The sequence below is a fragment of the Branchiostoma belcheri genome, unplaced genomic scaffold (genome assembly GCF_001625305.1).
Source record: "Branchiostoma belcheri isolate BF01 breed outbred unplaced genomic scaffold, Haploidv18h27 scaffold341, whole genome shotgun sequence".
NCBI classification, from domain to species: Eukaryota; Metazoa; Chordata; class Leptocardii; order Amphioxiformes; family Branchiostomatidae; genus Branchiostoma; species Branchiostoma belcheri.
This window is the reverse complement of record NW_017803956.1, coordinates 7994-28986: the sequence shown is the minus strand read 5'-3', so window position 1 is coordinate 28986 and position 20993 is coordinate 7994. Positions and strand designations below refer to the sequence as shown.

Here is a 20993-nt window from a genome sequence, read left to right as displayed (position 1 = left end):
TCAAAGTTAATGCGATAAAAATAACAACAGAAGAATTAGGTAGGCTAACCCAACCGAACAACAATGTAAGAAAAGTAACTCATGAGAACAAAACCGTGGGTGTTGTACAACATATTAAGTTATATTTTGTTATGGATTTCCAAGAAAACATAAATGTCTATGTGTACTAACAACGAAAGGATAGTCAATTTGATAAATAACTGAACTAACAACAACAACAAAGAAATAAAAAAAGATGACGTGAATAAGGCGACTGTGTAATATATATATCCACTACAACAGAAGAAATGTTTTCAAAACAAAGTGATTATATAATATGCAAAAATAAAGGCAACAATACATAAGGCAATGAACAATACATACCACGAATAAGTTATGTATACAATCCAAACCGATCATCTGATACTCCCTTTTAAAAATGCAGGAATAAAAGAGATATTCTAAACCAAACAACTTGCGATAACTGATAGTGTGGTACTACTATCATACTAGTGATAGTCTTCTAGTGAACATCGATCCTGTTGGCTTTCTTGCCTCCATGCAGGTTCTTTGCACATCTTGTACTAAAAGGTTCTCAGATTATGCGTCAAAAAGTTTTATAACTTGTGGCCCTAAACATCATCCCACAGCCTCCATGCAGTGTCTTTGGTATATCTTACACTAAAAAGTTTTCATAATACGCATCAAACTTTTTATCATAATTTTTGGCCCTAAAAAGCATCCCACAGTCTTCACTCCTTTAGGGTTGCTCCTTTGTGTGTTTGCATGTGCCTCTTGAAACTAAACAGCTAACTGAACTGCCTGCCGGACTCCTCATACATGTAGGGTTTCTCCTCGGTGTGCGTCCGCATGTGTTTTTTCCGCATGTGTGAGTCCCAAGATCAGTAAAATGCCTACTGCACTATTCACACTTGCAGGGTTTCTCCCCAATGTGAGTTCGGATGTGCATTTTTAGATTACCCAGCTGACTGAACTGCCTGCTGCACTCCCCACACCTGTATGGTTTCTCCCCAGTGTGAGTCCGCATGTGAGTCTTCAGATTACTCAGCTGACTAAACTGCCTGCCGCACTCCTCACATCTGTAGGGTTTCTCACCAGTATGAGTTCTGATGTGCTTCTTTAGATCACCCAGCATTCCGAACTGCTTGCTGCACTCCCCACACATGTAGGATTTCTCACCTGTGTGAGTCTGCATGTGAGTCTTCAGATTACACAGCACACTGAACTGCCTGCTGCACTCCCCGCACATGTAGGGTTTCTCACCTGTGTGAGTCCGCATGTGTCTCTTCAGATTACACAGCACACTGAACTGCCTGCTGCACTCCCCACACATGTAGGGTTTCTCACCTGTGTGAGTCCGCATGTGTCTCTTCAGATTACACAGCACACTGAACTGCCTGCTGCACTCCCCACACCTGTAGGGTTTCTCCCCAGTGTGAGTCCGCATGTGTGTCTTCAGAGCACTAAGACAACCAAACAGCTTGGCACACTCCTCACACCTGAACACTTTCACACCTTTGTCCTGCCTCCCGGTTTCCTCTCCAAACTCCTCACAGCTTCCTCCTTGCCAGGTGGAAACAGTGTTGGCAGAACCCCCTGCTGATCCACTCTTGACGTCATCCAAGCCTGCTGTGCTATCTGTTGTTGCCATGTCTACGAGAGCTGGATTAACCTCTGTAAATCTGTAATCCCCAATGTGAGTTCGAATGTGCTTTTTTAGATTACCAAGCTGACTGAACTGCCTGCTGCACTTCTCACACTTGTGGGGCTTCTCTCCTGTATGAGTCCGCATGTGAGTCTTCAGATTACTCAGCTGACTAAACTGCCTGCCGCACTCCTCACATCTGCAGGGTTTCTCACCAGTATGAGTTCTGATGTGCTTCTTTAGATCACCCAGCATTCCGAACTGCTTGCTGCACTCCCCACACATGTAGGATTTCTCACCTGTGTGAGTCTGCATGTGAGTCTTCAGATGCTCCAGCTGACTGAACTGCCTGCTGCACTCCCCACACATGTAGGGTTTCTCACCTGTGTGATTCCGCATGTGTCTCTTCAGATTACACAGCACACTGAACTGCTTGCTGCACTCCCCACACCTGTAGGGTTTCTCCCCGTTGTGAGTCCGCATGTGTGTCTTCAGAGCACTAAGACAACCAAACTGCTTGTCACACTCCTCACACCTGAACACTTTCACACCTTTGTCCTGCCTCCCGGTTTCCTCTCCAAACTTCTCACAGCTTCCTCCTCGCCAGGTGGAAACAGTGTTGGCAGAACCCCCTGCTGATCCACTCTTGACGTCATCCAAGCCTGCTGTGCTATCTGTTGTTGCCATGTCAACGAGAGCTGAATCAACCTCTGTAAAAAATGGAACAAGCCATCTATAAAACATGCTGCAATATGTTACCCGGTAGTACTTACTCTCCAAGGAGAGGTTTGGGTTTAGGGTTATATTTGGAGTGTTTTGAATTTAGTTTTTCTAGCGGGGTTTCTTTATTTTCTAGCGGGGTTTCTTTATTGCACTTGACTCCACGAAGAATAGTATGGAATTTACCATTCTAATGGAGATCTCAATAAACAAACTGGATTTTTTTTACCAAACCCCCAAAATACCAGTGCAAAAAAGAAAACCCCGATAAAAAGGTTAAAAAATGCCAAAAATAAAGCAAAACCCGAACTTTGCATGGGGAGTAGTAGTAAATGAATGAATTTTTGAATGAATGAATTTTTATTTACCTGTCTTGCGACTTTTGTCGTTCAGCCCATATGGGCTTATAAGACACCAAAACATAAACATGAACATAAACATAGGTACAAAAGTCATATAAACATAAATCCATGTCCGTATCAAACAGTAGTACTGCGTATAGAGCTTATTCACCACACGTCATCATGACGTCATGACCCCTCATGTCCCGTGCGACGCCATTTTGGGGTGCATCTCTACAGCGAGTTTCCAAGCATTGAAATGGCCGACAAACGTTAGGTAAACTGTCCTTTGTCCTATTACACGAAGAGTTTACCACCACTCATACCTCTCGTTACTGGAACAAAATAAAATCTGTTGGGATTGACCCGTTTCTGTTGAGTTTTGATCAGTCTGATCGAGACGGCGTCTACTAATGTAGTGCATGTTATTGTTAACAAATGTTTATCGACCTTCACCGTCTGTAAAAGTTACTAAAAAACAACTGGCCGAACTGAAACCCCTGATACACCATGAAAGACGGGCAAATAGTGAGCTGTTTGCTTAATGTTGTTACTGATGCTATGCAGCTTCTTTGAGGGTAACATTGCAACGGTTAGTGAACTGTCCCTTAGCCTTTATGCTTTTCATGCAAGGGTCTGGGCTGGGTGGCAGCCAGAGACCGGACGACCTGGAGGGCCGTATGCAGAGGCGCTACGCCCCCTGGAGGGGCATGATGAGCTGAGTGAGTGAGTGAGGGCTTCTGCTTACGCTTATTAACATGCATCTATTTGTAGGCGTTCGTTTTGTAATCCAGGTATATTTTTTGTACCCATACCTATTGCGTATGGATACTCAACTGCCAATAATACTAAGTACTTTCTTTTTAAACCTCCTTGGTACTGCATACTGTAGCTATCAAACATTTGTCAAATGTTTGGATGAGAGAGTTTTTACACCCGATCATTAATGGACGGTCTGGCGTCCAGGCGGGATGGAATCCAGATGTGAGAATTTGTCGGGGCTAGCGTAGGGGTTTACAGTATACTCAAGATTAGCTTATTCTTATTAGATTTACGCTTTCCTCATCACCAACACCAGAATCCCTTCATAACAGTGAATTCGTTTATTCGGTCCGTAAAATTGAACACTTGATTGCGAGAATAGTTCATATTCAATACACGACACACAACATAATCTCGTAACCCCCTAACGATCCTCACTGTTTACGTTTTCAACTTCCAGTCAGCAGCTTCTTATTTCTTCTGTAAACAATAATTTGGAAACCAAACGTAGAATCTAGAAATTTCTCAGATAATTCCACATCCACACTACGTCTTTTCTTTACGCAGCTGCACCGAAACAAGGAGCTTCAAAATGTTTGAATCTTCTTGACTGAATTATAAACAGCACGGCCGAGATCACACTCACACAGTCTGGTCCAAACTCAAGCCGTCACACAAATATTATGAACCGTTGTTTGCCAACTCTACAAACCTCTGAATGCCAACTACATGCGGACTTTTCCTACCTGGCAGCTAGTTGATACACAGTCCGGGCCGAGTCGCCCGTTGAATCACTGCAAAACTCCTCCAAAGACGGAAAACTGCTCAAGATGCCGTGTCGTTGCGGGACAGGAAGGCGTGATGCCGTGACCCGGAAGTACTCCCCATGCAGCCAGAGGTCAAGTCTCGTTACCTGATTACCCAACAAATGTGTACGGGCTTTGAAGCAAAGCAAGGCTAGGAATCTGGCAGAAAATCACACGATCTGGACATGCCAGGGTCACGAATGTTGGATGGTAGATAGCTCTTGGGTCTGAGAAGAAGAAAACTAGCTTTTTCTGGAATTGCAGGTCAATTTCTTTTACAATCTTCAAAGGAGGCTATCTCAAGTATGAGCATACAGAATCTGAGATTATCGCGATTTTTTTGTCGCCAGCCCATCAAGCCTTGGGCCCTCTGTGACCAATGGATAGAGCCTGGTCAATTTGATACTGTCTTTAAGTAACGTTACCCTAGGATCTTCTTCGAGAGTAACCATCTACATCTGTTGGGTAATCAGGTAGCGAGACTTGACCTCTGCCTGGGAGTACTTCCGGGTCACGGCATCGCGTCTTCCTGTCCCGCAAGGACGCGGCATCTTGAGCAGTTTTCCGTCTTTGGAGGAGTTTTGCAGCGATTCAACAGGCGACTCGGCCCGGACTGTGTATCAACTAACTTCCAGGTAGGAAAAGTCCGCGTGTAGTTGGTATTCAGAGGTTTAGAGTTGGCAAACAACGATTCATAATATTTGTGTGGCGGCGTGCGTTTGTGCGTGTGATCTCGGCCGTGCTGGAGATTCAAACATTTTGAATCTCCTTGTTTCGGTGCAGCTGCGCAAAGAAAAGACGTAGTGTTGATGTGACATTGTCTGTGAAATTTGTGGATTCTACGTTTGAATGTTTGGTTCCCAAATTATTGTTAATAGAAGTAAGGAGCTGCCGCCTGGAAGTTGGTAACGTAAACAGAGTGAGGGTCAGTAGGGGGTTACGAGATTATGTTGTGTGTCGCTTTGAAAAGGAGCCAAATTAGTCCCGCAATCCCCTGTTCAATTTTACGAACCGAGTAAACAAAGATACTGTTATGAAGGGATTCTGGTGTTGCCGATAAGAAAAGTTTTAATCGCAGACAAATGTAATCCTGAGTATACAGTAAACCCCAACGCGAGCCCCGACAAATTCTCACATCTGGATTCCATCCCGCCCTGACGCCAGACGGGAGAGTGTGAAAACAACGGGGCGGTTCATCAATGGTGGGAGGGTGTAAAAACTCTCTCACTACAACTTTTGACATACCGGTAGATATTTAATTGCTACAATATATTATACAGTACGAAGGAGGTTTAAAAAGAAAGTACTCAGTACTACTATACTCAACTGCCAATGACAACGTCATCATCTCATGGCAAAAATATATACTAGACTAGTATATATTTTTGCCATGAGATGATGACGTTGTCATTGGCAGTTGAGTATCCATACGCAATTGAGGTATGGATTGCAAAACCATACCAGGATTTATACAAAACGATCGTCTACAGTCGTCACAAATAAGCCGAAGTTCACACCCTTGCATGATGCATTTTAAGACCAAGGGACAGTTCATTAACTGTTGCAATGTTACTCAAGCTGCATAGCATCAGTAACAACATGATACAACATGATACTTCTGTATAATGTCCTTTGTACATACAGTAAAGACAGCTCACTATTAGTGTGTCTTTTATGGTGTCTAAGAGGTTTCAATTTTGCTAGTTAAGTAACTGTTACAGATGAGCAGTTGTTTACATGCCCTTTAAAACTCAACTATATTTTTTATTATTAGCACTGCTCAACTACATATATTACAGCATGCTTTATAGATCGCTTGTTTCTGTTGTTGATCCAGCTCTCATTGTCATGGCAACAACAGGCAGCAAAGGAAGTTTGGAGGACGTCATGAGAGGATCAGCAGGGGGTTCTGCCAACACCGTTTTCACCTGGCAAGGAGGATCAGCAGGAGGTTCTGCCAACACTGTTTCCAGCTGGCAAGGAGAAAGCTCTGGGGAGTCTGGAGGGAGGCAGGACAAAGCTGTGAAAGTGTTCAGCTGTGAGGAGTGTGCCAAGCAGTTTGGTTGTCTTAGTGCTCTGAAGACACACATGCGGACTCACACTGGGGAGAAACCCTACAGGTGTGGGGAGTGCAGCAAGCAGTTCAGTGTGCTGTGTAATCTGAAGAGACACATGCGGACTCACACAGGGGAGAAACCCTACAGGTGTGAGGAGTGTAGCAAGCAGTTCAACTGTCTTAGTGCTCTGAAGACACACATGCGGACTCACACTGGGGAGAAACCCTACATGTGTGAAGAGTGTGTCAGGCAGTTCAGTCAGCTCGGAAGTCTAAAGACCCACATGCGGACTCACACTGGGGAGAAACCCTACAGGTGTGAGGAGTGTGCCAAGCACTTCAGTTGTCTTAGTGCTCTGAAGACACACATGCGGACTCACACTGGGGAGAAGCCCTATATGTGTGGGGAATGTAACAGGCAGTTCAATCGGCTGGGTAGTCTGAAGAGGCACATGCGGACTCACACAAGGGACAAACCCTACAGGTGTGAGGAGTGCAGCAGGCAGTTTAGTGAGCTTGGAACTCTGAAGAAACACATGCGGACTCACACAGGGGAGAAACCCTACAGATGTGGGGAGTGCAGCAGGCAGTTCAGAGAGCTGGGTAATCTCAAGACACACATGCGGACTCACACAGGTGAAAAACCTTACAGGTGTGATGAGTGCAGCAGGCAGTTCAGTGTGCTGGGTCAGTTAAAGACACACATGCGGACTCACACAGGGGAGAAACCCTACAAATGTGAAGAGTGCAGCAGGCAGTTCAGTGAGCTGGGTAATCTGAAGAAACACATGCGGACTCACACAGGGGAGAAACCCTACAGGTGTGAGGATTGTAGCAGGCAGTTCAGTGTGCTGTGTAATCTGAAGAAACACATGCGGACTCACACAGGTGAGAAACCCTAAATGTGTGAGGAGTGCATCAGGCAGTTCAGTGTGCTGTGTAATCTAAGGGGACACATGCGGACTCACTTGTGAGAAACCCTACAGGTGTGACTGAGGAGTTGAGATGTGAGCCTAGTTAAATCAAACAGGGAAGAAACTCTAAGTGTGAGGAGTGCAGCAGACTGTTAAGTCACCTGGGTCATTGCAAGAGACACGCGCAAACTCTAGTGGGCGATTTGTTGTGTGCAAGAAGGTGAATCATGTGAAACCAGACAAGAAAAAACTCATGGATGGAAGACATGGTGTTGTCCATATGTTGTATAGGACAACACCACGAGCAAGTTGAGTATTCAGGGCGAGTTTTACATAAGATCTTGTTCATTTTCCGTAGTATTAGAAATCAAGCTGGTAAAGGAAAGTCCATGTATTAGCTCTTCATGATGTACTTCAGTCACTTTAAACTGTGTGTAAACTTTGGTTAAGTGCCTTTCACAGAATATATTGTTCCTTGGAAACGTCATACTGCACGCGGTACATCTGGTTTGTAGCATGCCATGATATAGCATAACTGATATAGGGGATGTGAAATACAGTATATCAAGCTAACTAACATAAATTCGTTTGTTTAAGTTCTTTTGTTATAGAAGAAAATAGTGGTTTTTATAGATGGAATACCATCCAATATTAGCATGTTATTGTTTATTCTGGTAACCTAGATATTTATAGAATCAGTTTATTTACTATATTAGTTTCTTGTTTCTTGAATAATGGTTGCGGTTATAGAATTAGTGCTTGTGTTTAGAAATACGTTTGTTGCTGATATTCTACTGTGTTACATTTTGTAGCAATACAACCAACAGGTACTTGTTATAGCGCCTAGTATTTACTCTTATAGTCTTAAGTAATGTATCTACGTACTCCACATAACACAGCTGCTATTGAAGACCGGAATACTCGTCTTCTCCATACATTAAAAGCTGGACATACGACATACGAAACACCTCCTAGACCGACGCTGGTGTCTAGATTCCTTCTAGACATGTACACTTGTCATTGTCGTCACTACTGGGTACACATGTATATCTTTTCGGGTTTGGAGTGCTGTGGAGTTTTCATGTTGGTGGTTTCATTGACTTGCACGGTACTGAAAAGAGTCGAAGTCCTTAGGACGGGGCATTAAGCCGCGGTATAGAAAATGTTACTGCTCGCATTGGGAACATATGTCCCGAGACAGAAGTAAAACACACACACACACGCGCGCACGCACGCACACACGCACGCACGCGCACGCACAGAGAGAGAGAGACAGACACGAACGCCGACTAAAACTTCGCCCCGTTGGCCCTATAAATGCCGCCTAGTGGTAGCTATGATAATTGCAAGCTAAGGTATGCGCAGAGTGGAAGGTTGACACCCCCGGATAAATAAACCTCCTGTTTTTAAACTCAGATATGATAATCTCACATCGTCCATAACTTAATGCATTTCTTAAGAAATGGTACAGGCCTGATTTTTTTTCGCATATCGTCCTCAGCCACCGATTGATCTTTCAATGGAAAGCCACTAAGCAAATCCCTGAACGGCTGTATCTACACAGCATAAAAGCTAGAACTTAGTAGATAACAAAGTTTCAAAAACTGCCACCAAAATTCGAACTCCGCGGATGAAAACAACCTCCTCCGCTTCGCCTCATTATGAATCCCATCTCCGCGGAGTTCATTCTGCTAACCCCCGTGTCTCCGTCCACCAGACGTGTCGTTGTGTGGAAGAAAGTATCGAGGGTTTCTCGTCGTCTTTCTACGAGCCTTGTTCGGTTCAGATCGTCGGGATTTCGTAAGTAAAAGGTCAACGACCGAAAATGACATTTGCACATGTGCCGCGTATTGGCGCAGTGAAGCTTTGTGTTAGCTTGTCACTTCTTTATTTTAACCTAGTTTCAGAACCAACACTTTGATGTCGTAGATTCCTATTTTAGTTTTAATGTAAGATTGTCCGGTCGTAAGTTTTTTGAAAAATAGTCGGGCCCGCTGCTGGATGTTATGGAGGCATGCCGGTCAGACGCTTGGTGGGAGGGGCCTATTCACACTGAAACTAACGTAGTTTTCCCCAAACTGTGTTAGGTCAACAAGAGATCGGTGCTGCAGTATTACAAGTAAGTCAGACTCTATGGTTACATACTGCATCTTAAATTATGAAAGTTGAACGGGACGTTACATCATCAGGAGCCAGAAAGGAGCCAAACTAGACTACGGAAGTCTGCCTTATGTGTTGTTTGGATCGCGGACTTCAGTGGCAAAAACAATAATTATAGTTTCTGTATTACTCCTCATGTATCCATCACCTTGCACGATGCGCACTCATACAGCACACAGTAAATACACAGACACGTGTGTTAGGATGGGCGCGAGTGCATGGGCATTGGTTTCCGCTAGGTGCTCTCTCAGCTTCTGGGTAAAGTTGCACTGGTCTTCGTTCCCTTTCTTCTTGAACTTTGGCGTTTCCCCTCTTAATTATGGCTTCACCAAACCACGAAGTGGTTTATATTTGGTGAAACCATATTGTTTTCTCTGCTGTTTCTTCTCCTTCTTCTCCTTCTTCTCCTGCCATTTCTTTAAATGGATTCAGCTTCTTCGTTTTGGGGCCTAAGGTCCTGAAATTTGGTATGGAGGTACAGTGGGCAAATACCCCCAGGCTTTTTTCAAATTTGTGATACAGGCTTTTAGAATGGTTTTATTTGAGTTTTTTGGCTGTGTTATAGCAAATGTATTACTGTGTTAGTGCGCAATGTTTACCACGTTTGGGCATGAGTCACCACAATGGAATGCAGGGCGTCAACCAATAGGCATGCAGCTTTCCTCTATTCTTCTTGCTGATTGGCTGTTGGGATTTAACTTGATTAACACCTGCACAGAGCATTTCCATACTGACAGTATGTCTGTATTCAAGTGTTTTGGTAGGTATTTCAAGCTTTCCTGCTCCAGCATTGGCATAAAGTTTTGTTTTTATTTTGAAAATCAACAGTTTGCATTATGCAATTACAAATCCTAACCAATAGTGTAGGGAATAGCTATCCAACTGTTGTAGTCTTAGTTGTATGTTACTTCATATTATAGTTATATCAATGTAAATCATTGTTTTCCCTTGTGTTTCTCATTCGTTCCCTGCCATGTCGTAAAATGTGGTTAAGCCATCGCTGTATTTGCTCCAAAGCAAATATTGGCCTTTCTAGTCTTCTTTAGCTCGCTCAGTTGTTTGCTGCTGTTTCATGGCTCTTATCAACTCTCCAATCTTCTCATCCATGAGAAGCTTCACTGCGTTGAGAAACTGAGAGTTGTTCTGCTGAAAGTCTGAGAGAGTCTGGGGAGAAAGTCTAGACACTAGGCATTGATAACTATCAAGAGTTTGTCAGCTGTTGGGCAATATAGTTGTCACAAGAGAAGTTCTCGTTCTTTTGAGGAAATCCTCTTGTTACCAGCAGAAAGCAAAGTTGTTAAAAAGTAATAATGGCACTGTCATTGCCAATTTGGAAACCATACACCAGTATTCACATAGCATGATATGGAGCTTGGTAGGGTTGCCGGCCGGAGGTTCTATTGCGTGCGATCTACATTTCATCAGGAAATACCCCCCCCCCAAAAAAAAATACCGATCCCGGAACGCCTGAAAAGGAGGCTAAGAACTGATGTAAGTTTGAGCCACCTACATGTTTGCTTGCTAGATGGAACTGCAGGGCCTTCATTGAAAAATGTTTTAAAGAGGATAACTCCAGAATCGATTGATGGATCGTCGTGATTTTTGACATAATAATACGACAATTATGCAGATATGGATGTAATTTGCATAATTACTGCAAATATGGATGTAATTTGCATAATTGATGAGGACATTCTATATACCAGCTGCATTCCATGATAGGACTATTCAAGAACAAGAGAAACACAGGCAGATATTGATTATGCAAATCGGGACTTAATTTGCATAATTAATGAGAAAATGTTGCAATTTCAGATGTCACAAGCTTGAATAGTCCTATAATGTAATGCAGCTGGAGCGAAGCATGAGGGATGGCACGTTATATCTAGTCCTAGTGCTAAAAGTTAGGCCACAGCAAGTAAATTTTATGGATGACATCCTCCGCAGACTCCAAATCTAATGCGAGCGGGCGAATTAAAAAAAAACAAGGCGGGCCGAAAAAAAACAAGGTTCCTACAAGGTAAAATTTTGACTCAATCATTGTACAAATGGTTTTGATTCAGTAGGAACATCACATATACATAGCCAGCATCACATATCACTGCATCAAAGTCAGAAACAAAACATTAAATCAGAGCCTTTTCTTGTCTCCTCTCTTCCTAGTTATCTGTCATCCACCTTCCGGCATGGCAACAGACACCTTTGCCTATTTTCGGCATGTTGACCACTGTCAGAAGACAACAAAATTTATTGTTTTTTTTCCAAAACCATGCAAAAATGAATGGGCGCGCTGATGTCATCCATAAAATGTACTTGCTGTGGCCTTAGTAAAACTGCACACATCACCTTTGATCAGCTTGCCTGCACCATGTTTCTTCTATTGAAAATTGTGCAGCTTTCCCCAAGTGGCCACGACGGGGAATCCCCGAAGAACGATATGTATATACTGGCTAGCGATTGGCTATTAGCACGTTAACTTTTGATTCCATACGTGTGGGGTGAAAGGGTAAAGGTTTCGGATTTCAGATAAGGCCACAGCAAGTACGAAACCTTTGGACAGACGTACTACCGACAAAACAATTGTATGGACAGCGGAAGTTTCTCATGGTTGTGCTGTGTTACGCATGGTGGAACTGCATAACTGACTACATGTGCCAAATCAACGAAAATAGCAAATAGTTATATCTTATTACATGTACATGTGTTGGTTACAATTACAAAGGCTTTCTATCCTAACAAAACGTTCTTTGATAAGTCGAATATAAATCGGCTCAACTTAAAATGTACCAAATTATTGTTACAACAGTAAAATTCAAACGAAACAACACAAACACGCAATAAACGTAAGATGGTGAGTAACCTACAATTTCCTAGGTGACATGTTTTTCTTGTAGCCGTTAAGCCTTGGCAACAGTCAGACATCAAGGCTAAAGTGGGGTTAATTTTATAATTTAGGCCACATCAATTAAGTTTTATGGATGACGTCGACTTGAGACCCTAACTCCAAATGCGAAGGCGAAAACAAGACAAGGTGGACAAGAAGGGCCACAACAAGATTTAAAATACTAGTATACCGTATACCAAATACCCTCGTAATACATTTCAATGGAGATGAACGTTTTTTGCGCGTATGGACCCTCTCTGGCGAATGGATTTTGCCACCCTATGATCTTCTTGGAGATTATCAAGATGTAACTTATTGATCATATCGTGTTTTACATCGCATTTATTTACTCGGCTAGCATTCTTGTTACTATTTCCTGTGACATACATAAGTTCACGATGATGCATTGTGAGCCTTTTGTCCGTATGATTTTCTTTAGGTACATGTAGATTTGCCTCTCCAGAAGAAATGTACTCCTTCAGTGATCCAACTCCCCTGGCCGATGTTATCAGAACAGGAAAAGCTCCATCCTGGCCAGCTACTCCCCAGGACACACGCGTTGACCTGGAAATAAAGAATGCCGAGTTGTACTACTGAAATTTTGTAACAATTACTGTGGTTGTAATAATGATATCTCTTAAATCTGACTAATAATTACCTCCTTCAAAAGGCAGAAAAGACTCGTTGGTGACGTCCATTTCCGCGTGGAGAAATGTGTCCACGAGCGCGTCCTTTTACTGCTTTGTAGCCGTTCAGAATCACCACGTCTTCCATCCCAAACCTGATGGTGAAGACGTCCCCGTACTGCCGCCTCCACGCCGTCAGCTTGAGGTGAGGCGCTCGGCCCAAGGCGAGGAGGGGCCCGAGAACATTCACACGTCCTGCCGGGTATGGGGCTGCTTTCTGCAGCACTTCCATAAGAAACATGCCAGACTTAAGACCGCAAATAAGACTAAATAAGGCTCCACATCCTGCCCAGTCTTCGAAATCTCCCGGATGAAATCAGCTATCCAGCCGACTGAAATCATATTTTCAAGACTTTCAAGTGACGCAGTCAAGAATATCTATGCGCATCCGTTCTGCGCAGCACAGATTTAAACTTGTCTCGACCTTCCGGTTCAAAGTTTCAAACAAGGTCCGCTCAACAATCAATAGTAGTACATCGCTGTTTTAAAAACGGAAGACCAGTTCATGATGGTTTTATGGGTGGAGTGTTCGCCAGGAAGCACACGATTGATGCAATATTTAAGGTCATTCTTAAAGCAAACGTGCCTAATTGACTATAATGTTTGCCGGTGGCGTCAGAAAAATCAGATGAGTCGCATAATTTCTCGTGCATTTTCATTGCAAGGATTATAGGTCTATATGTAAATTTGGTCCTCAATAGAGATCTACTCTAAAGGCAACAGACATGTTTATCACACTCAGCAAACAAGATTGAAATGATTCCACAAACGAGAATAAAGGATCTGTATTGTATATGGAACAAGACAGGCAATGAAAACATACATTGCCATGGCGACGGTGGTTGCTGTTAGGGTTATTGTTTGCATGGCACTGCCATCATTTCATGATTTTGAGGAAGCTGTTAAGTCTAGACAGATACAGTGCACTCCTCCCCTGAGTGTATAGTGAACGAGCCCCGGGGTCACAGAAAGTAGCGCATCCGGGGCAGACAGGTCTTCCCAGGGTTTCCAGGAATGTGAGCATAGATGTGGGTCAGAGAAATGCCTGTGGACATTTCATTCCTGTGGACAAATTCCTAGAGAATTTCTAGAGTTCTCGCAGATCACACACAATACTGTACCATTAGGCTCCTCCCTGAGACGTCGCCAAAAACATTGTAATGCGTCAAGTGACACCGACACTGAAGTTTCTGAGTTAGTCCTATCATAGCTTGTATTATAAAAAAGTTTCGTCTTCTGAAATTGTGGTAAAATGATTGTTTCCATACATTATAACACTGTCTAGCAAAGGCAGTTTCTCTTCCCTATTCTTCAAGTGACTTCTGCCAAAACTAAAGCAGGGATGCACAGAGCGGATGTGGAGTCAAGGACAGACCCGAAAGACGCCGTCAGTGGTTGGAGGAGGAGCGCCCTCTGGCGTCCTGAAGGTGAAGGACTGCAGCAGGATCGAGAAGAACAGGAAAAGCTCCATCCTGGCCAGCTGCTCCGCAAGGCACACGCGTCAACCTGGAAATAAAGAATGCCGAGTTGTAAGACCAGCCGACCGTCGGCTATACTAGTAGTATATTATTATTACCTTCGCCAAGAAGGTTATGTTTTCCGTGGTAGTCCCTTCTTATTTTGGAGTAGGTGTTTTTTAGGGCCGTTCTGTGCCTAGTTACTTAGTGAAAAATCCTAGTGATGGATATAGGTCGATGTCTGTATGAAGTTCGACCCATATAGGCTGTGTTTGGTACGTTTTTGTCGGCGAATCTTCGCTTCCGGGTATCGGTCCGAGGCCGCAAACAGTGAAGCGTCCCGAGCGGCTAGGCCGATGACGTCACAGCTAGGGGCGCCCGACATGCCCCAGAAAATCCATTATTGCGATAATATTAGTACTAGAATTTTTTTTCTAAATCTGGTATGTTATACAGTGCGGTACATGTTTCCTTCCTATATAGATGTGATATGCGGGAAAATTTTTTTTCTTACTGTACGGCGTCAATGAAAAACGCCTCTTAACTATAGGTTTCAATGGGGGCAAGAAACTGGGGTGTGCCCCCTTAATGCCTAATAATATTTCACGGCAGTTAATGAGAAATGTCACCTCAAACTTGGACCCTCAAAACCCTTTCGTCACTTTTTTACCACGGACTACTACGGACCCCTGTCACGGAAGAACTGGGGTGTGCACCGTGAATCAAAACCATTTGTTCACTGATTGAGTCAAAATCTTAAACTGTAGGAACCTTGTTTTTTTCGGCCCGCCTTGTTTTTTTTTTTCGCCCGCTCGCATTAGATTTGGAGTCTGGGGAGGATGTCATCCATAAACTTTGCTGTGGCGTTACATTGTATTGTATTGCAAAATGAGGTCGATGGTTTCATTCCTTCGTTATGTATAAGTTTGGGTTGTCAGAGATGTGCTGCTGTATATAACTTGACATTTATTTTGCTGGTATTTGAACCGAAGGATGTGTGTGCATGTGATACGAGTAGGTACACTGGAGTACAGAAATACACGTTCAACGAGTACGAAAAATTACAGACAAAATCATGAAGCTCATTATTGTCGTCACTACTGGGTGTATCTTTTCGGGTTTGGAGTGCTGTGGAGTTTTCATGTTGCTGGTTTCATTGACTTGCACGCTACAGCAAAGACTCGAAGTCCTTAGGATGGGGCATTAAGCCGCGGTATAATGTTTATGCTTGCTGAACAAATCCCTGAACGGCTGTCTCTACACAGCATAAATTCTAGAACTTAGTACCCATCCATGCATGGATTCTTTTCGAAAGAAATCTCTTAGGAAAGTTGCGAAAACTGCCACAAGAATTTGAACTCCGCGGACAGGCGGATAACAAAAACCCTTCCCCGCCGCCTCATTATGCATCTCATCTCCGCGGAGATCATTCCGCTAACCCCCGTGTCTCCGTCCACCAGACGTGTCGTGGTGTGGAAGAAAGTACCGAGGGTTTCTCGTCGTCTTTCTCAGAGTTTTCTGCGAGCCTTGTTCGGATCAGATCGTCGGGATTTCATCCTACATACAAATCAGGTAAGTACCAAGAGCTTGTTACTCTACAGGTATCGATGCAACAGGAAAATAACACGTAACGTTACAAGTTTGTTTATGTAATGCTCTCGAGCTCTGAGTCGCTAGCGATGTGTGTGCCGCTTGTGAGTTCTATACTGCTCGAAATTAAAAAAAGTACCGGTTTCCTGTATGTAAACACGTTTCTGTCAGCAGCAACTTTAGAGTATATGGAGAGCAGCACAAGTACGCAGACTTTGTTTTGTTTTGTTTGCCCTCCAAGTTGTATTAAAAAGATCGTGAGAAAATGTTGTTGATATGTCAGCGAAGGTCTAGAAGGGGTTATGTCGTCTCCTTAAGAATTTGAAATCAAACACAACAAAACAAGTTCTTGCATATTGTACAAGTAATATTTGTGTTTCTGAAAGCGTGGTCCACCTGTTCTGGGAGTGTGAAGAGAAGACGTAATTTGTGAGTTGAAATTCGGAAGTTCTTTCGTGATAGACGATTTTGTAAGCCCCAAATGTGCCTCGCAATGGTCTTTTCCGCCCAAACATCTGGTTTTCATCATGGAGCAAAGTAGCGCTATTCATTGAGGGTGAGTGAGGGGTGATTCACTAACTACGTGTATCTGATTCTAAAACGAAGCTTTGTCGACTGAAAGGAACTTGGAAGGAAATGCAGACTATCTGATCACATATTTGTTGTTTTTCCGTTTTCTACAGGATTTCAATAGCGCAAAGGAAAATCAGGATTCCATAGTCCAGTAGTGCTGAAAGGAAAATCAGGATCCCATAGTCCAGTGCTGAAAAAGAAATCAGAATCCATAGTCCAGTAGTACTGAAACGTGAAAGGGAAATCAGGATTCCACAGTCCAGAAGTGCTGGAAAGGAAAACAGGATTCCATTGTTCAGGAATGCTGAAAAAGAAATCAGAATACATAGTCCAGTAGTACTGAAAGGGAAATCAGGATTCCACAGTCTAGTTGTGCTGAATGGAAAAACAGGATTCCACAGTTCAGTATTGCTGAAAGGGAAAACAGGATTCCATAGTCCAGTTTTTCTGAAAGGGAAATCAAGATTCCATAGTCCAGTAGTGCTGAAGGGGAAAAACAGGATTCCATAGTCCACTATTGCTGAAAGGGAAAAAAGGATTCCATAGTCCAGTTTTTCTGAAAGGGAAATCAGGATCCCATAGTTTAGTAGTGCTGAAAGGGAAAAACAGGATTCTATAGTCCAGTAGTGCTGAAAAACAAGATTCCAAAGTCCTGGCTGCGTGCTGAAAGGGAAAACAGTTCTCAAGGATTCACCTGTGTTCTTCAAGACATCAATACTCGGGTGTAGCGGTTCAAGACTTGACTGTGAAAAGAATATTTTGCCGGTAAGAACGTATAATTATTAACTCGATTAAGGTCAAAGATGTTAAAGTTGCGTTTGTATGTACATGTTTGTGTTTTAGTAGCATATTTTATAGAGGCCTTGGATGAATTGTCTTAACATTTTGTATGAAGTTAGGTTTTGTCCCATTGAAGAAATGATTGTTTTTTTATTAGCACTTTGGCAGATTTCCGTAGGTACAGCAATAGAATGTCGAGTTTTCCTGTATTTTAGACAAGCTACGGTAATTATTTTTGCAAAACTGATAGCTGTTATGTTTGGGGAGAAGTTAAATAAGTTGATGTTTTCGTAAATAAAGGATCAAACAAACTGATGGTGTCAAAACAGAAAGGACCAACTCTCCAAGTAATCCTAGCTTTTCTCTATTGCTGAACTCTACAAAGCCCGTATACTGGAAACTGAACAGGACTATATCAGAGCACTTCAGCCTTCACAGATCTGGTGGACGATATAAACTTCCTGGCACTTTTGATCAATTGCTCATGTCATGTTTCAGTAAAATCTCGTATGAATAGGGTCACGTGTTTGTAACCGTAACTCTCGCGAGATCACGGTGTGAACACTGAAGTGATTGGTCATTAATTATCATAATGAAGGCGACAGTGGTCGCTGAAAATCTGATCACTGTACTAAGTTCAACGATACATTGCTGAACTGTGTGATAGTTTCTTCTTAGAGTACTGATAGTTCTGAGCAGTCAGAAACTGTTAAAATTAAATTTTGTTCATCTTCGTACTCCAGGACTGCACAGCTTTGTTACCATGGCAACAAACAGCAGTGGCCCTGATGGCATCAAAGGAGGATCAGATGGGAGATCTTCTAGAAAAACGTACAGGTGTAAGGAGTGCAGCAAGCAGTTCAGTCATCTGTGTCGTCTCAAGACACACATGCGGACTCACACAGGTGAGAAACCCTACAGGTGTGAGGAGTGCAGCAGGCATTTTAGTCATCTTTGTCATCTGAAGACACACATGCGGACTCATACAGGTGAGAAACCCTACAGGTGTGAGGAGTGCACCAAGCAGTTCAGCCAGATGAGTAGTCTGAAGAACCACATGCGGACTCACACAGGTGAGAAACCCTACAGGTGTGAGGAGTGCAGCAAGCAGTTCAGTCATCTGGGTCATCTCAAGACACACATGCGAACTCACACAGGTGAGAAACCCTACACTTGTGAGGAGTGTAGCAAACAGTTCAGAGAGCTGGGTAATCTTAAGAAACACATGCGGACTCACTTGTGAGAAACCCTACAGGTGTGACTGAGGAGTACAAAACCTCAGGTTTGATGAGAATTGAGTTGTGAGCCGAGTCAAATCAAACAGGGAAGAAACTCTAAGTGTGAGGAGTGCAGCAGACTGTTAAGTCACCTGGATCATTGCAAGAGACAAATGCAAACTCTAGTTGGTGATTTGTTGTGTGCAAGAATCATGTGAGACCAGACAAGGAAAAAAATACTCGGATTGAGGACATGCTTGAAAGTCCATATATTGTATAGGACAACAACTTGAGCAAGTGAAGTATTATATTATATTTATTAAGAGCGAGTTTTACATAAGATCTTTTAATTTCCAGTATTAGTATTACAAATCAAACTGGTAAAGGAAAGTCTATGTATTAGCCCTTCATAATGTACTTTAAACAGTGACTTTAGAAAAATGTGTAACGTTTGCCTAAGTGCCTTTCACAGAATGTTTTGTTCCTTGAAAACGTTGGACTGCATGTGGTACATCTGGTTTGTAGCATTTCATGGCACAGCATAACAACTTAAATGATAAAAAATACAGTATAACAATTAGCTAACTAACATCAATTGGTTTGATTAAAATTCTTTTGTTGTAGAAGAAAAGTTTGTTTTTATAGATGGATAACTATTCAATATTAGCATGTTCTTGTTTATTCTGGTAACCTAGATATTTATAGAATCAGTTTATTTAGTATCTTTTTCTTGTTTTCTTGAATACTGGTATTCTTGTTTTTGTTTATTCTTGTAACCGAAATACTTATAGAATCAGTTTATTTACTATTTAGTATCTATTTTTATTTTCTTGAATAATGGTTTTCTTGTTTTCTAGAATTAATGTGTGTACGAGTAGTTATAAGTGTATAGAAAGACGTTTGTTGCTGATATTTTACTGTATTAAATTTTGTAGCAATAGAACCAACAGGTTCTTGTTATAGCGCCTAGTATTTACTCTATTAATGTATCTCCGTACTACACTTCTTCTTCTCCACGCACACACACACCATACACACACCCCCTCCACACACACACGCAGAGACCTGTCCCTGTTGCTGAACACCATCCCCTCAATAATAAACATATCCCCGTTACAAAACGCCGTCCGTTCGCAAGTAAATTCACGTGTGAACTCACATGTACACACCACTATCAGGCGATCAGACCTGTCCTTGGTGCTGAACACCATCCCCTCAATAATAAACATGTCCCCGTTACAAAACGCCGTCCGTTCGCAAGTAAATTCACGTGTGAACTCACATGTACACACCACTATCAGACGATCAGACCTGTCCTTGGTGCTGAACACCATCCCCTCAATAATAAACATGTCCCCGTTACAAAACGCCGTCCGTTCGCAAGTAAATTCACGTGTGAACTCACATGTACACGCCACTATCAGGCGATCAGACCTGTCCTTGGTGCTGAACACCATCCCCTCAATAATAAACCTGTCCCCGTTACAAAACGCCACCCGTTCGTTTGTTTGTTTGTTTGTTTTATTTATTTACCCAGGGTGTACATATCGCCACTGAGGCGATTTTCAATGTGCCCTGCACTCAATACATAAATAAAATATACAAGAAAATAACAGATAACAAAATGATAAGTCAACTGATAAGTACAAATTAAAGTCAACTTTGTACAAATAAAAGTATAAGTATTATGCCGCAACTCAGTAAGGTGGTAATAATACAAAACTGATCAAACCATGGGGCCACAACTGATAACAACTGATAACAAATAATGCAAAAACAAATCAAGAAAATAACAAAGGAATTTAACAAAGAAATTTGCATATCAATGCTGTTTGATAACAAGGTAAACTTGTCAGTTATGATGTGGCAACACATTCCTGGTTATAAAGTAAACTAAGTGAGTAAACTCACGTGTGAACTCACGTGTACTCATCACTATCAGGCGATCAGACCTGTCCTTGGTGCTGAACACCTTCCCCTCAATAATAAACCTGTCCCCGTTACAAAATACTATCCGTTCGCAAGTAAACTCACATGTGAACTCACATGTACTCAACACTATCAGGCGATCAGACCTGTCCTTGGCGCTGAACAACATCCACAGGCACATACAGATACAGCTCCCCTCTCTGCTGTACTTCTAATTGAAAACCACATTAATTCACACTGAAACTAATGTAGTTTGTCCCAAACTGTGTTTAGTCAACAAAAGATCGGTGCTGCAGTATTATAAGTATGTCAGACTCTGTGGTTACATACTGCATCTTAAGTTATGAAAGTTGAACGGGACATTACATCATAAGGAGCCAGACAGGAGCCAAACTAAACTACGGAAGTCTGCCTTATGTGTTGTTCGGATCGCGCACTTCATTGGCAAAAACAATAATTATAGTTTCTGTATT

General features: G+C 42.5%; 2 protein-coding genes across 2 annotated transcripts; one reads left to right on the top strand and one right to left on the bottom strand.

Moving 5' to 3' along the window:
• Nucleotides 1-245: 245 nt before the first annotated feature.
• LOC109475688 (zinc finger protein 271-like) lies at nt 246-2355 on the bottom strand. The gene has a single exon (XM_019776450.1). It carries the CDS (start codon nt 2330-2332, stop codon nt 902-904), a length of 1431 nt encoding a protein of 476 aa, XP_019632009.1. The 5' UTR covers nt 2333-2355; the 3' UTR covers nt 246-901.
• A 3757-nt stretch (nt 2356-6112) lies between these two features.
• LOC109475687 (zinc finger protein 525-like) lies at nt 6113-7232 on the top strand. The gene has a single exon (XM_019776449.1). It carries the CDS (start codon nt 6123-6125, stop codon nt 7230-7232), a length of 1110 nt encoding a protein of 369 aa, XP_019632008.1. The 5' UTR covers nt 6113-6122.
• Nucleotides 7233-20993: the final 13761 nt, after the last annotated feature.